This window comes from Tympanuchus pallidicinctus, unplaced genomic scaffold (genome assembly GCF_026119805.1).
Source record: "Tympanuchus pallidicinctus isolate F22 unplaced genomic scaffold, pur_lepc_1.0 scaffold12, whole genome shotgun sequence".
Lineage (NCBI taxonomy): Eukaryota > Metazoa > Chordata > Aves > Galliformes > Phasianidae > Tympanuchus > Tympanuchus pallidicinctus.
The window spans coordinates 578,578-595,500 of NW_026294637.1; the positions used below are offsets into that span (position 1 = coordinate 578,578).

Here is a 16,923-nt window from a genome sequence, read left to right on the forward strand (position 1 = left end):
TTTAAGTTAGGTCTCCTTAGCGTCAGAAGTGTTCTCCCAAATTATGATGTCATGTAACTGCATCATAATGTAATAAATTAACCTCCATCAGAAAGACTTGCGGTGCTTCAAAATAGAGCGTGGCCATTTCCTGGTCCGTGCTCCTTTTGGAGGGGCTGCTCTTGCTCCCAGTGCTGCAGAATGATTTGAGAAAGGTCCAGCAACTGTTGAAGCTCAGGACTGATGTCAGCACTCCTCTTTCTTGCAGATTTCTCCATTTTAAAACACGTAAGTCAGATCTGTGGGACAAGTGTAGGGCTGAATGGACTTCTGCTGTCTGCTCCACTGCATTTTGCTGGTGTTGCCAGTGGATCTGAGCCCTGTGAAAAAGATGCACGCTTCCCTTTTCTCTGACTCAGAAAGTCTCCCAGCTTGCCAGGCGTACTGAGATGTTGGCTGGTTTTGTGTGTGTGTTCTTCAACATGTAAGCCTGCACCGTACGCAGTAATGACAGTGGTTTTGTAGCTGCTGCCTTCTTTTCAAACACCAACTTTCCAGAGGAAGGGAATAGACAAATGGGATCTTCTCTAACAAGAGCAATCCCCTGGTTGTGGGACCATATCTGCTGCTTTGCAGCTATAAAGGAATATTTCCTCATGTCTCACAGGGCTTGAAGTGCCAGAGAAATGTTAGACCAAACTGGAGGTAACTAGGTTGTGAAATAAATAAGGGAAACGCAGAGTAGAACCAAAGAAGAGTGTGAACATTACAGCATGTTTGAAGGTCGGTTTGGCTTACAAAACTTGTGCTGCTGTTGCTAAATTGTAGTTATTATACTTTGCATAATTGGAATATTGTTTAGAAAGCACACACACCTTTCCTGTGAGCAGCCAGCGATGTTTCCTGTGTGTTTTTCACCCCAAAGAAAAAACTTTTAGTGAAAGAAAAAATGTGGTTTGTTGTCATGATGTCAGACACCGGCTTCAAGTAAGCCAAGTAAGTGTGTGTGTGTGTGTGTGTTGTTTTAGTTGAACAAGTGATCTGACAGGGCACTGCCAGGAGCTGCTGAAGATTTCTGTGGCGGTCAGAATTTCTGACAACATCCTGGCTGCGCTGCTCAGGAAGTGTTGGCCGACCTGTTGGTAGCAGGCGTGCAACAAGGGGGAGATGACTTCCAAAAATAGGCTCCTGTGTGCCTGGCAGCGTGGATTAAATGTCCGCGGAGCGCAGCGCGTCCCCGGCAGCTGCTGTGGCAGGAGCCCCTCGGAGCAGCGCCGCTTCTGCTGCGATTTGTCGCTGCTGCTTCGAGCTCGAGTGCTGCAAACTTTGATTTCAAAACATCTCAGCTATTGGTGAGCTCCACAATATCCAGGGATGACTAATGTAAAATTCTTGTCTTGGCAGCATTGGAGACTGTAAATAATATCTTTCTGCTGCAGCAGATTTGGGCTGCGTTCTGAGATTAGCTGTTCTACAATTAACTCGGCTCTCCATTTCTTTGTTGGTTGGAGTCTGACCTGAACTGAAAAGGCTGAATTAATGACAAATGTGTACCCGCAGTCACAAAGAGAAAAATATCTTGGCCAGGAGGGAATAAACTTTCAGTTCCAAATGCATGCGGTGTAATCAAAACAAAGCCTTGCTAGCACAGCAGTGGCAAAACAACGGTGCCTAGAAATAGGATTGTGAGCAGAAAAATACGGCAACAGAAAAATTATTTTCTCTTAGGGCCAATTATAAAAAGCCTTCTTCATCCTCGTTTGGCAAAATCTTGATGAGAACAACGATTTTTGTGGGGCAGACACTTTGGCTTCAGGAGAGCAGAGTCACATGAGTGAGCCCCAGGCTGATACATGGGGGGACCCGGTTAAAGGAGGGGATGGAAGCCCAGGAGCCTTAAGCCTGGTGTTCAGAATGATGTACCTTGGTGACCTGAAGGAGGCGGAGGGGAAGAAAAGGAGCTTCCAGGAAACGAGGGCTGTTAGGGTGTGCATGGGAACAGTTCGGTCGTGGCCTGACGCAGTGACGGAGCGCCTGGTTAGGGCATAGCAGCCCTGCGAGGACAGGCGGAAGCAATTCACCTCTGTCACCAGAAGGGATGGAGTCAGCTCCAAACTTCCCTTGCCTCGTGTGAGAGCTGGCTGCTGCGAGGGAAGGATCTCAGCATGGAGGTTCTCTCCTTTGGAGAGTTCAGTGCGCCCTGATCCTCAGCGAGGGTTGTTTGGTTCCTTCTTCATGTACCGGATTGTGACCACTGCCTTTCTTGGGTGATTTAAGGCTGGTTTGAAGCAGCTGTATCTGTGTTGCCTTTCTCTGCAGGGTGCACTTGCATTGTGCCTGTACTAATTATAATGGCTAACTAGTGTTTTGATGGAACTTGTGTTTCCTCTGGTTTCTCCAGATTTGTAACCACTCACCAGCACTCGGCTACGTTTGGTGTGTTTTGCTGCTTTCACAGACTGCTGTCTTCATATTTCGCTCTTCCTTGCACCACAGGGGCACTACTTCAGTCTTCCTGACCCATGACTTCCCATTTGATGGCTGTCTCTCACATAGGTGGTTGTGGAAAAACACGCTGGGAAATCCGAGCGGGGTGACAAGCAATATGTTACATTGCCAAATATGAAGTGCATCAGCTGAAATAAGATGAAATTACTGTAATTTTCCAGGGCTGGAGAATAAACTGGTTAAAGAAGGGCAGAGGCTCTTTGAGATGGAGACATCTCAACATTGTTGAGCCAACAAAAAGCATTTCCTTGAAGTTCATGAGGCGCTGTGGGGCCGGTCTGCATGAGAGGCTCGGTCTGTGAGCAATTTCCTCGGCTGTGCTGTGGCTGCAGGTAGGGTCATGCTCACTTTATCTGTTCTGTAGTTCTCCCTCCTCACCAGGCACAGGCTGATGTGATTTCAGTTCCCCTGGGTTTCCCGTGGTGACTCAGGCTTCTGTGTGCACTGCCATGAGGTCAGACATTCCTTGAGAGCATCCCTAGTGCTATGTGGATGGTCTTCAGCCCCCTCAACGAACGCGTCTCCTTGCAGAGATGTCCCTTCCTGCTTGAAATCTGTCACTTCGCAGGAATGAGATGTGCTCATGCAGTACAACTGGTGTTATTTGTTTAAAAGGAGATTGGAGTCAACATTCTTCTCAGTTCCTCTTTCTGTGGACCTGTCTGCTGTGGTCCAGCCTGTGTGTCTGGGAATATTTGGATGAAAGAGCTGTGATTTCTCAGCAGAGCTCTGGATCACTTGAACTGGTGGCTCTGAGGCTTCACTTTATTTCCCCACTCCAAACTCAGTGACAGAAAGCTGTTATGTTTAACAGCAGCTCAGCTTCGTGTGCTCCGATCCCATGTCTGTACCTGCAACACAAGCTGCATGAGTTGGCATTCCTGCTTAAAATCTGAGGAGCAAAGCAGTTGTGCTGCCTTCTTGCCTTTGCATAAGAACGTTCCAAGTGACGTTGTGCAAGTGGTGCGGGAAGAATATCGTGGTTGTTGCAATCAAATGTATTCCATGCTTCTCAGCGTGGTTTGTGTTGCGGGGTGAATTTGTCATACTTAATGGTCATCATCTCCTTGATGGCAAAAATTCTTGTATGGGCACAGTCTCTCAGAGAGGAGAGCATCTCGTTGGCTGCCTTTTGCCACTTGGAATACAGCTGTGCTCGGGCATACGAAAAAGTACTCCATTACTCTGTGCTGCACCCACAGTGAGAGGCTGGTGTAATCCATGGCAGCAGAAGTCACTACAGAACGCTGCAGGGAGTTCCTCTCTCCTTGGGCAGCACAGCCCTGGCTCCAGCAGTGCGCGCTCAGCGCTTGGGGCACGGCGGCGCTGGCTGCACGGCCGCTGGGCTGAGGAGCTGCAGGCAGAGCAAAGCTGTGCCTGTGTGCTCCCAGCGCTCACCTGGCTGCCGTCTGAAGGCTCCTGCAGAGCTCTTCCCAAGCTCACAGCTGGAGCCCCTTGTTTGCTGTGCTGGCACTCGGTGTCACTGCCAAGCCTGCAGTAATGCAGAAATCATCGAACGCTGTGATGTTGGATGTTCTTGTCAGTTTTATCTTCCTACTGTTGATCGCTATTGTTCTTTCACCATCTTAAATCTTCTCCTGCATCAGAAAACCCTAAACCCTGTAATTATGTGCTCTGTATCTGATTTTCTTTCTATATTTTTTGGAAAAATAGTTAAAACTGTAGTACCAGATGTGGGTAAATGAGAAAAATAAGGAAAATAAGTCATCGTGAACTGAAGAATGTTTGGAGATGGGCTCTCAGAGATCCAAGTCACTCGCAGGGATTTCCATCCCATGGGTGCCCCATAGCTGCGCGTGGCATGACGGCACGGTTTGTGGGCAGTGAGCCCATGGGTGATGCAGAAGACAGCTCAAGTCATTCGGTGTTCAGTATATTTGCTGTTCACGCGTTTGCTTGGCTTCGGGCTCGTGATGGTAGGGTAACACTTCAGTATCAGAAGTCAGTGTGAAGCAATTGCGCTGTTACGCGGTGAGAATTTCGAGCTGCTGGAAGGATCCTGAAAGAGAATCTGCTGGAAAGGAAATGAAGGGATGGGAGTTACTAGGAGCCGGTAAGCAGCGTGCTGCGAACAGCGAGCTTCAGAGTTGTGCAGGCTTTGGCTGTAGTGCAGCTCCTGGCACAGCGAGCGGGTCCAGAGCAAACAGGTCAGCCTGGCGCGTTCCCTGCAGCCGTGTGTGCAGCCATGTGTGCGGCCATGTGTGCGGCCATGTGTGCAGCCATGCCTGGGCTGGAGGCAGGCAGGCGGTGGGTAAGCGGTGTGCAGGGCTGGCTGGCACGGCGGGGAGGAGCCAGGCCCGCTGGTGGCTGTGTGAGGGCACTGCCAGCCCGGCTGCTGCAAGCGTTGTTCTGCTCGCTTCTCTGTGCTGAGCCCTGGTGGCATCCCTGCAGTACAGGTGGAAGAAGTGCCCATACAACTAACCACATGCAAGGGTGCTTTCAGCAAGCAGAACAAAAAGTTGAAAGAATTCCTGAAGAGGCCGATGTGGAAGCAAATGAAGTTCCCTTTCCAGAGCGTGGAAGGGCTGGAGCTCCTGGGAGATTGTAAGAATGTTTTGAACATGGCAAAGCAGTGTTGTTTTTCTCTAACTTCGTTCCAGCACATTGCTGACTGTTTAGCTTGAACGTTGATATATTTAGACTCCTTGGTTTAAAAGTTTAATGGGCATTTTCTGTCTCAGACTGTAATTCCTGCTGGTACCAGTCGGTACTTCTTCCGAATACCTGAATGCTGACAAATTTTAACTGTATTTGGGAATTTTTTTCAGGCACCTGTGATAATGATTTGGTTAACTCACGCTGCTCAGTCAATGAGAATGTGCTAAAAAATAATGCTCTTCTGAGTGTTTCCAAAGTAAAATGTATTTTGTTTTTTAAGGTTTCCTTGGACCATTCCATCCACTGATGTTAGTGAATTTCTTCAGTTTTGTAATGAGATCCTCCTGGTTGGTGCAGAACTGCAGTAGGACCATATGTCTGTTGCTGTGGGTTCTTCCCAGCAGAAATTAGACACGAGAAACATCTGGCAGCGACTTGTAAGGAAGCAAAGTCGAGATCCAAGTTCTGATAACACATTTATTTTACTTTTTTGCATAAGAATGCTGCTGTTAACTTTTTTCCCTGGTCGTAAGGAGGAGGAACAGAAAGCTGGATTTAAATCCTCGTGGATGGTTTTTATTTTTCTGCATGCAGTTGAATCTTTTAAACTAAATGCAAATTCTGCTGTAAATATTAGCACTGGAAGTATACTCGTGTGGGCTGTGAGTTTTCATGGCTCTGTTACTAGAGGGCTTAGGATTGCAAGTAGCCGATTCTCACACATTGAGGCTACAGTTTGTGTTTTCTCCCCTCACTCCTGGAATATCAGGCCGCCTCTGCCACAGCAGTCATTGTGCTGCCCTGCCTTCCCTTTGTCTGTGCCCTGTGTCACTGCTGTTGTGTTCTGTGCTGATGGAAAGTGCTGGCCACGTGTGTATGAAAAACCGTCCCATGCTCGTCGGCAGTTAGCACAGATCCCACGTGTAACTGAAGTCTTGAACTCCTGGCCGTGCCCCATCAGCACTGCTCCTGCCTTCTCAGAAACTCGTCCTTAGCTGTGGTGCTCTTCGTTAGCTGGAGCGGCTTTCACTTGAGACTGAGACGTAGCTGGCTGCAGACCATCCCCAATGGCTGTGCTGTTCAGGCTGGCCGTGCGCAGCTGCGTCACTCTGCTGCCTGAGCCGTGCCCATCCGCCACCGCCTTTAGCTAAACAAGAGGGCAGTTGTTGCTACATTACCCATATTTTAGAGTTATTGACTATTTATCCATTCATCAGTGCTGACAAAGGTAGCTTCTAACTCCTGTTGTGATGAGAACATGCAATTTCTTGAAGAAAAAGAAATAGCTGTGTTGTGACTGCAGCTCGGACGTTGCTCTTAGTGGTATTTCGGCACACTGCAGCTCAGTTGGGTTTCAGTGCAGTGCGACTCAGAAGGATTTCTTGCTGCTCCTTTTCTCTGCTTCCAGTCCAGCATGGGAATAATTTTAAGCACACGAGTCCCATTCAGATCATCCCGAGCAGGAGCTGCAGCCAGCTGGAGCAGCCCTAAGTGCAGCCAGAAAGGCCGTTACGTTTGTGTGCAGGTTTAACTACAGCAGCCATGTGCCTGAAGGCTGGAGATAGATGTGACACGTTTTCCAAAATGGCCCATTGCTCTGCTCTAGTGAATGCTGCCTTTGCCTGCATCTTCCTGTGCTTTAATCTCGTTCCCAAGTACAGCTGTATTGAGGATCGATCTCGGGTTCCTTTGTCCCACTGCTGTATTCTCACCCATGCTTCATGCGTAGTCTCACTCAGGATTCCTTTCTCTGTGAACTCTTGATGTGAATTTAGATTTATGCTTCATCTCAAATGTAATGTGGAGACTTGAAATGATGCTTTGTGAGGGACGTGGGGCTGGAAAGCACTGCCCAGTCCTTGTCTCTGGTCGCTGGGAGCTGGAGGCAGCAGGCACCATAAAATCCTCTCCTTAAACCCGGCATTTTTGTTCCCGCTGCTCGGACTGAAGGGTTGTGCAGACCCTCATTGATCTGATGGTTAGATGTGTTTGCGGCCAGATTATATTCATTTGTTCTTCTGCCAGCGTTGTGCTCCAGCTTCAATAGCTCCTCTTTCATTTAAATGAGGCTGTGTATGTATGGGGGTAAAAGCCCGGTGCATCAGAACGCCGTCAGCGTTACATCACTTCTTCAGTTCACGAGCTAAGCCTAACACATCTCCTCAATGACTAAGTGCACTTGCTTTTCCTTTTGCAGCTTTACATGTGGTACTCATGAAAATGAGGCTGAGAACGCGGAAGGCTTCTCAGCAGTCCAATGCAATTCACGCGCAGCGCGCACAGAGGGCCAAGAGGAAACACTCGGAGGTGGAGGAGAGCCTGCCTGGCGGCGGGGGGAAGCCGCAGAAAAATGAGACGGGCCTCCTGTCTTCAATCAAGAAGTTTATTAAAGGCAGCACGCCCAAGGTACCGTGTCAGTGGGTTTCTTCTTTTGTTCGTTAATTGTGTCAGATTCTAGGAATGCTTCTATTCGGAATAAATAAAAATATGTAATTGGAAAGGCAAAGGCAGGGCTAAACCACTTAGTCTCACCTGTCTGGGTCCAAACAGAAACCTGTGCTTGCCAACCTTCACGTGTTCAAACGTGCTGAAAGGAATTGTTGAGGGAGAAGTCTGTATTGCTTTGATAGGCTGAACGTAACCTTGCAATTGCTTTAATAGCTGCTTTATCCAGTAAGGAGAGGCCGGCCAAAAAAGGCTCCGCTCAGTCCCAGCAATCTGATACTGACATTGTGGAGCCGTGAGTTGCAGAAACGAAAACAAACAAACCGAAAGCACCAAATGTCATAAAACATCAGATACGGTGTCATAAACTGCATAGTTTAGAAAAACAAAAAGGATTCAAACTCAGCATCTGTTTTTTGAACCACGTGTTGAAAGGATAACTTTGTAACAAGGTGAAGCTGAAGTCATTTAATTACTGTAACAATATATTCTTACATGGTCACAAATATTGTGAAATTTAATCTTTAAAGTGTTAATTACTTATCGTGGGAACATTGAGGTGCTGACCGAAACACTTCATAAGAAGTAACTGATGGAAGCCGTTTACGTTTCATTTGTCATTAAACCAGGCTAACGAATCCATTTTACATTGAGCATCTACAGAGCACGGCTGTACGACGTTTTGGCTGCAAAACCATTGCAACAAAAAGCTGAAACATAAGCAAAACGTTTTACACAGGAATTTTAAGATGAAATCTCCCGTTTTCTTTGTGTCTTTAAATTGCTGACTTCTCTCTCCCATACCTTGGAATTACGTTTCATTCCTTTGTTGACAGCTTTTTTAAAAGGTAAAATGTCCACGTTTCCTTCTGTTCCCTTTCGCGTCCTCTCCTGTGTCTGTAGCAGGACTTGGAGTGGCTCCAGTGGCATCAGCACGGCGCGATACTGATACTGCCGGGCTATCTTCCAAAGCGCTAATGACTTAACAAAGTAGTCTTCTGGCTGCCATGGAAACGTTATGACTCTTGAGATAGTGCATGTGTGCAACTTGCATAGCAGGTCGTTTATGGGTATGTTAAGATCTCAGTCTCTGCAGAGATGATATGGATTTATGGCCGTGTCTGCAGAGCTCGCGTATCTCGACGATGTTGCTGATGGCTGTGACTCGTTTATCTGAAGTGGTTTAGGTGGCTTCCTGGGAGCATCCCTCCAGCAAACAAAACCGAAAGAACCGTAATGCCGTTCCCTTGGGGAAATGAGAGGCTGCCCTGTGGCTGCTGGGTTCTGCTGGGGTCCAAATCACGGCCCCTGTGGAAGACAAGAGTAGTTGTGGAACATGAAGTAGAGTTTATTTATAAGACGATAAATGTGATGCACCAGAAAGACCAGTAAGTGCATGTGTACAGCAAACACTAACGCTACAGCTAAGATATTGAAGTTTCAGAACCTGAAATATTGTGGAATTTGCCATTATACCAAACTTGCTTGATGTGGGGAATTGTAGCACTGTCACAAATGACTGCGTGCGCTGTCAGGACTTTCTGGCCCAGTTTAGGCCTTCCATTCATCCATACAAACTTCCTGAAAACCTAGCCCAAGTGAACAAGTGGTTCATGGTGGTGTGGCACTGCCACGTTCCTATGGCACAGTTACCAATAATAAGGGGCTGTACTGAATAGATCGTATAATTCATACACATGAAGTTCAGCGAGCTCTTAATAGGTGCATCTAACTATGTATCTGTGCAATGAAACTTTCACTGTAGGAACCAAGTAGAATTACTGCCTTGTATGTAATTTCATCTTTAAATTCTAGCAACAGACCACTTGAACTCTGGCAGGGTTGTTTGTGATAGTGTCAGGCTCTCCTCGTCTACTGATCGAGATTGATGCTCACATTACATCAGTGTTTATTAGTGCATCGGGGCTTGTTTCTTGTGGTTTTTGCCCTCTGCCCTCCCCCTGGCACAGCCTCTTCCCTGCAGTGGGGCAGTACCCTTTGCTAGGTGTTGTGTGAAGGGCAGAGGATTGCTTTTATAACTTAATTCATTTCTCCCTTTTTTCCCCCCCTGTTGAATTTGTACACGACCAAGAAGATGAGGTGCTCTGCTGCTCTTTTATCTGTTCAGTGAGCCATCTGTTTTCTCTCACTTTATGAATGCATGGTATATATGGTATTATTAATTGCATGTGGTAGTAATCAGACCATTGTCACCAAGGTGCTTTGGTCATGAAGGTATTGCCAGTGGGAGCTTTTGGGATTGGAGGTGTTCACACGCACCATCTTCCCTACAGGGGTCTGTGCACCTCCATGTCTGCCAGTGCTTTGGGTGCTGCACTCTTAGCACGGGCTTGAGATCGGTTTTTGTGAAGGATCAATTTCATTATTTCTTGGAGCAAGCAAACTACTTTTCTCTTTCTTTTGAACTATGTGAAACTGCTGCTCTGAGAAGGGTAACTTTGTAATTCTAGAATTGAAATTTTAATTCACCTTTATGTGCTCAATGCCCTTGTTATTTACCTTTGTATTTAATTGCATTTATTTTGCTTTGTCTCACACCTTACCTTTCAATGCAGTCTGTATGGTCATGCTTTAGAGTTTGGATTGCTGCTGTACTGAGGTGCAGATGGGGGAACAAGGGGAGGAGACCTGTCTTAAGTAGCTGTGCCTACAAACACAGCAGTGCACAGAAGACGTGCAGAAATGGTTCATTCTATACCACCCACGTATCACAGGGGAGAACAGTGGTTTACTTAGAGGTAAAGAGAATGGTTGGGTCCCATCCCTTTCCTGTCCGTGTGCACCAGCTGTGTGTTGCCGTGTGCCGTGACACGCAGTCAGCACTAGCAGGTATGTCCCTGTGTGCAGCTCTGCAAACTGCTCTGTATAGGGGCACGATGGGAAATGTTATGCTGGATGTTACTGGGCAGTTTTCTTCCTTTACATTCGAACTGCTAGAGAAATCCATTTTCTTACCATTTTATTGTCCTGTTTCTATGCTTCTCTAACTCCACAGCACTGAAATAATTATAAATTTGCTATCCATTAAAACAGTATTTAAAGGCAATTGTGGTTCTTGGAATTTCTGCTGCGCAATTTTCACTCCCAATACCTTGCTGTGTACCTTGAGCTGTGTCAGTTGGAATGAGTTGAAAGTCCCAGCTGGTCAGATGCACACGCGGGACAAGCAGTGTGTCTGTTGTGGAACCTGCCCTAACAGCCACTGCTCTGTAGTGCTCAGTGGAGAAAAGAGGCACTGCTCAGTGTGTTTGTTTTCCCCCTTTTCTGTTTTAAGGAAGAAAGAGAAAATCCTGCAAAAAGAAGTAGAATTGAACGGGATATAGATAACAACTTGATCACGTCCACACCTCAAACAGGAGAAAAGCCTAATAAACAGATCTCTCGAGTCAGACGGAAAGGTCAAGTGAATGGAGGTTTGTAAATATTCCAATCGTGCGCTGTGACGTGTGAGCGGTGACTCTTCCAGCTGGTAACTGATACAGGACACTTCTTCATTGCTAAAGGTTACAAAGTGCTTTGTGATTGACCTCAGCAGTAGCAAGGCTGAACTTAGGGTAGCGAAATAAGATTTCTGTGACTTAAGTGCAAGCTATAATGGATGTATCTGATAAGTAATATAATCTTTGTAAGAACCATGTCAGTGAATGGTAATAATCAGCTGACTGGAACTCTTGCTTTTTTACAGAAAGAAGAGCCATTAATAATTATTTTATTTAGCTCTTCTTCCATTTTCTCGCAAGCAGCGAAATATTTCCCAACTCAGCACCTTTGCCATAGTAACCAGGATTCCTTAGAGATGGAAAGCTCTCGTCAAACATGTAGACAGGCTTCTGTTGTAGAGCCATATCAAAATGCAGATGGGCTGGGACCCCTGAAGGCTGTCAGCACCAGGCCTGCTGCTTCTCCCCCAGCAAGGTCCATCCAACTTGAGGAGAGCCCTGACTGAAGTTCCAGTGGGTTCCTCAGAGCCTGGGCCTGTCAAGTTCCAGATATATCAAAGGGTGGAGATTCCCCTGTGCCAGCGTTTGATCACCTCATTGTGAAAATTGTCTTTTTAGTACCTCTTATAATGACAGGCTGAGATACTTGTGTCAGATAAAATATTCAAGGAAAATTGAAGTGTCAGCTGTGGTTCCAGATCTGTCTTAAAAAGAAAAAAAAAAAAAATCCCGCATTTTTTGGGCTGCTTTTCCTAAGGAAACAAGTCTTCATGTGTTTGTGCTGCCTGTCAGTGTTCCAGTACGTTTGGAATCCATTGTCTGGCGTTTGCCAAGTTTCATATTCTGACAAGGTTTTTAAAATCAGTAGCTCCAAATGAGTGACTTCAGTGACGGGAGGGATGCAGGGTGAGAGGATTACCTGCTTGGTTATTGTCAGATGTCTGTGTAACATGATTTTGGGAGTATTTACTGCTGCTCATTAATTCTTTTTCGTCTGAGAAATAATGGCTGTGCACGCACTCACAGTGTGATGCATGCAGCCTGCTGAGAGGTGAAGGAGGAGCTGTTCACTGGAATGCCATGGTGTGAGGTGTGCGTGTGCACTGAGGGCACGTTGCTGTCGTAAGCACACGAAGCTGTTAGTAAAGATGGTCGGTAGCATGGAGCACTGAGTTGCAGCTCACACACCCTGCGTTTTATGTAAAAACGACAAGAAGTGTGAAGTACTTGTGCAGCTCCATCAGGCTCAGCTGAGTTCTCAGCTTATGTGCACGAAATGCATTTGCTTATGTCCATATGGACAGACATCTCAAAGACTTGTTACTGCAAAGTAAATAACTCCTCTTGTTTTGGGCTCAGAGTGATGTCTTGGATCTCACCCACGAGACAGCAGCTCTTAGTTGTAGAGTGTACTTCATGTGCACATTTATAGAAAGCCTTCATTGTTATGTGCTACGTTGTTGTAACAGGAAGATTTATTTAATTCTGTTGTCTTTGTTATCTTTGGTAACAGCTAAGAATTATTTTACTTTATAATTGCATTTGTGTGCTTGTTGCGATGGGTGTGCAGCATTTTAAAAACTGCCGTCATCAAGCACATGCACAGGGTTAAAGCTTCTGTTAGTTCATCTGTAACACAATTCTTATGAAAAATTACTGCTTCCTCATTTGAAGTGTGAAGCTCAGGTGATTCCTGTGCTGACACTGAATTGCCAACCTTTTATTTTTGCCGACCACGGAGAGCATGTATACTTTCCTGTAGTGAAAGTAAGAGCAATATGAGAGAGGCTGTAACTGTGAAAGGGCAGCGTGGTCCTACACTGCATAACTCTTGTTTTGCAGAAGCTGGAAGTTACGAAATGACAAACCAACATGTGAAGCAGAATGGGAAATTGGAAGATAATCCTGCCACTGGCAGCCCCCCGCGAACCACGTTACTGGGAACCATATTTTCTCCCGTCTTCAATTTTTTTTCACCAGCAAATAAAAATGGTAAGCAGTGTTTGGAAGCCTGTAGTCTTAAAGCTAAGAATGATGGTTTTTTGTCTTGTTTTGTTTTTTAATATGAACGTGTTGCTGTTCATTCCAGTTTTCAAACCAGAAATTACTACTTTTGGAGAGGACCTCCTTCCCAATTCTTTGAAGGGTTATTATTAATAAAAGGAAGAATAAGCTTATATTCATTAGAATATTTATCTTATCTTTTGTAAGTGTAGGTACTTAGCAGGGTGCTTTTTATTGGAAAAGTAAAATAAAGAACCGCTCTGAAGTTCCTTGTCTGACACAGGCATTTGTCATGGTTCTTTTGGTCCTTATTTTTGTAAAATGAATCAGATAAAGCTGTCTTCAGTTATTCTGAAGCATTTTTTGGTGTTTTGTGATGCCGATCAGTATTCTGTTAGGTGTAAAGATAGTGACTGTGTGTGCTGTCACCTTAATTCAGGAACATCAGGATCGGATTCTCCAGGACAAGCTGTTGAGGCTGAAGAAATAGTCAAACAGCTTGATATGGAGCAGGTGGATGAGATTACTACAAGTACTGCAACATCAACCAATGGAGCAGCTTACACTAGCCAGGCAGTGCAGGTCAGATCTGCTGTCAACAATGGTTTAGAAGAAGTAGAAGAAACAAATGATCGTGACCTGCCACCACTTACAGGTAAGAAATGTGTGCTCGTGTTTCACTCAGCTCTTGAGGCTGTAGGTAATGAGCAGCCTTGGAGAAGACCTAGTGCCAGTATTTCCTATATATGAATATTACACGTTTGCTTAAAGCCTGTAAGCAGTATTATCAATTCTTATGTTCAACAGACAGAACATTTTTATGCATCAGAGACACAGCTTTTGCAAATCTCATGTATTTTCAGTATAACTTAGTCGACTTCATAACATTTCTTCAAATGAAAACAGACATTGAAGAAGAAAGACACTTTTATTACTGTTTACTCCCCTTCACACACACATTAAAAATGCATACCCTAGACTTGCTGATCGTGAAAGAAAATTGTGACATTTTAGTACCTTACACTAGAATGACATGTTGGGATGAATAAAAACATAAAGATCCTACTTTAATCATCCAGATTTTCTTCAGAAGACTCCTCAGAAGTCTTTTTGGACAAAAATAGTGTCCATAAAATTCAGGGCCCACATCAACTACTTTACAGGTACCTAAATCTTTGCTGGATTCTGAAAATGCTGGTAGCTGATGCGTATGAGATTTGTGAGAACTACTTTGAAGAGAGTGTATTTTAGCTCTGAGTAAAGGGCTGATGTGTGATCCAGTACGGACCTGTGATCAGCTCGCCCCGTCTGCATCTAAAGCTCCTGTTGCCTTGCTCTGATGGGCACTGCAGGCTGGGAATGAGCTGCAGACTGAAAGGTTTGTGCTGCCTTCTGAGGGCTGCCTGGCACAGATGTTTCTCTGTGGCAGAAACTCCCCAACAAACGCTGGGTGGTGGGATGTGCACCCAGGTAGCCCTCAGTGCATGGATGCTTTGCTTTGTAGCGTGGACAGTTGCATCTGTCCAGGTCCTGCAGTTCTGTGGGGTGGCAGGGCTTCACCTCTGAGGAGGCGTGGTGAGAAGATGTGCAGGCCGCTCAGGAAGGGGGGGGGGGACTGGCAAGGTGGGGCTGAAGGGAGATTTTTTCACTGTTGTTTGCAGCATTCGGCTGTAAAATGCAAATTCTCACTTTTAAAAGCTTCACTAATAAGACCAGCTCTTGTGTCATTTTTTGTTTGTTTTATTTTTGCTTTGGTCGTTTTCGTTGAATTTTAGCACCAGTGTCTCCAGACAGTGGCTACTCATCAGCTCATGCAGAAGCCACCTATGAAGAAGACTGGGAAGTCTTTGATCCGTAAGTGCTGATATTTGTGCTTGAAATATAAAAATGGTCACATTGGGTATTGCATTAATGAACTGTTATTTGAGTTGGTACATTTTTGTTTATTATGGTAATGAAGTCCACAATCTCTCAATTTGTTGCAAATACAAATTGATATATGTAGATATTTTGTTGTTTAAATTATTTTTATGTGGCCTTAAGTATTTTAAATATTTACTTGGGCTAAAACTACACCAATTTAATAATTCATATACATTTCTACAACAAAATCTGTATTCGTTCCAGATACTATTTCATCAAACATGTTCCACCACTAACAGAAGAACAACTGAACAGGAAGCCAGCTCTTCCACTGAAAACAAGAAGCACACCAGAATTTTCATTAGTTTTAGACTTGGTAAGTGTCTTCAGAAACACAAAGCAAAAGCAGGAGATGCACAGCATTTGATTTCCATTTTAGTAAATGGAAAAATTTAGCTTCGTGTGCTTGCATCAAAATGGACCAGGAATGAATCTTTGAGCTGTTACAGCATTGTTGTTCGGCCACCTTTGAAAAGATTTATGGAAAATAAATCTGACTTTAGAATGATTTCCTGAAGTCTCTCTGTTTTGAAGTGTTTTCAGACACCGCTGGCGATGTCAGGAACGAGATCATGGGTGCTGCTGGGCGCTGTGTCCTCTAGCGGCCGCAGCAGCGGGCAGATGATTCACAGTGGTAGCTGTGCATTTCATCTGAGTAAAGGATGAGCTGCAGAGTTAGAAGAGCACCTTTAATTATGCCGCTACCACGCAATTCTAAGTGTTTTTTTTTAATTGCAATAATAATGAAAGGACGCTATCAGGACAGCATTAGCACAGAAGTGTTCCAGACTAAGTAAGCTTACCTTAAAAGGAACGTCTGGACAACCGCTCTTATTTTCAACGTTGTTCTCATAATTTTTTCTTACTCACATACCATCTTCTGATTTTTTCTAGGATGAAACATTAGTGCACTGTAGTCTGAATGAATTAGAAGATGCTGCGCTCACTTTTCCAGTTCTTTTTCAAGATGTCATTTACCAGGTAATTAGCTTGCATATGTATGTACCTTTTATTTAACGTGTGAATTCTTGCTGTGTATATTTGTTATGGTCCTGTCTGAAGAGATAAGTGTATGGCATATAACAACTTGTCCGGGTTACGAACTGCGGGTGTCAGATTCTGCAGGGTGGATTATGCTGTCAGAGATACTGTGGAGCACTGCTTAATGCCACAACGTGGTAATGTCGGTCGCTGGTTCCAATTGTAAACAATCATTGCTAAGAAGCTGTAAATGATCTTTGTGGCAGCAATCTTCAGCAGCAACATTTCTCCTTGCCAGCAGGTGGAGGCAGAAACACTGAAAGTTTAGCCAGCATTATTTCCTGGGTGCAGCTTCTCGTGGACTGTTAATTTTCTTCCCTTCATATGGAAAACCAACTCTCACTGGTTGATCATTTCTTTCTATAAAGAAGACATCTTCCAAGCCTGATTAACTAGCTTCTGTCTGGATCATTAGTCTTGCTGTGCCCTCCACCAGTGCTAGTTCTACCTCTTTACTCCCAAAGAGTCTGCTTGGTGCTTAGAGTGACTTTGATTGTCTTGTGGAGACTGCTAGATTTAGTTTTTTGTTCTGCTTTAGGAGGTATTGTTAGTTACGTGTGTTTTACCTTGACGTACCAGAGGAGCAAGCATGAGAAGGAGGAACTCTCTTCCAGCAACTACCAAAGATGCTGCACTGACCCAGGCTGTTGTTCTCAGGTCCTTTTGTGGGATGTGCCTGGGAGTAGCATCAGCTTCCCCACCATGTAGTTCGCACGATATTGGACCCCACTGTAGTATCTTTGGAGAGTGAGCCAGTCATCAGGCACCTTAAAAGGACACTTGTCCAGGTATTTTTCCTGATTTTAAAAATGTTTTCTTCACTGTTGCATATAAAAACCTTGGAATCTGAAAAGCTGAAATAATTTTTAAACATGGCTTTCTTATCTCTTATTTGGTGACAGCCACGCTTAGTTTGCTTCAGACTGAACTTTGGGAGGAGCCT

At 44.9% G+C, this 16,923-nt stretch overlaps 1 protein-coding gene across 1 annotated transcript in view; it reads left to right on the top strand.

Moving 5' to 3' along the window:
* The window catches only part of CTDSPL2 (CTD small phosphatase like 2), a 33,901-nt gene that overhangs the window by 7,817 nt on the left and 9,161 nt on the right, over window positions 1-16,923 (top strand). The window contains exons 2-8 of the mRNA XM_052672681.1: window positions 7,304-7,512; window positions 10,847-10,985; window positions 12,855-13,004; window positions 13,456-13,671; window positions 14,792-14,870; window positions 15,144-15,255; window positions 15,834-15,920. Of these exons, the coding sequence (XP_052528641.1) occupies window positions 7,321-7,512; window positions 10,847-10,985; window positions 12,855-13,004; window positions 13,456-13,671; window positions 14,792-14,870; window positions 15,144-15,255; window positions 15,834-15,920 (975 nt within the window). The 5' untranslated portion in view covers window positions 7,304-7,320. The remainder of the gene's footprint in view (window positions 1-7,303; window positions 7,513-10,846; window positions 10,986-12,854; window positions 13,005-13,455; window positions 13,672-14,791; window positions 14,871-15,143; window positions 15,256-15,833; window positions 15,921-16,923) is intronic.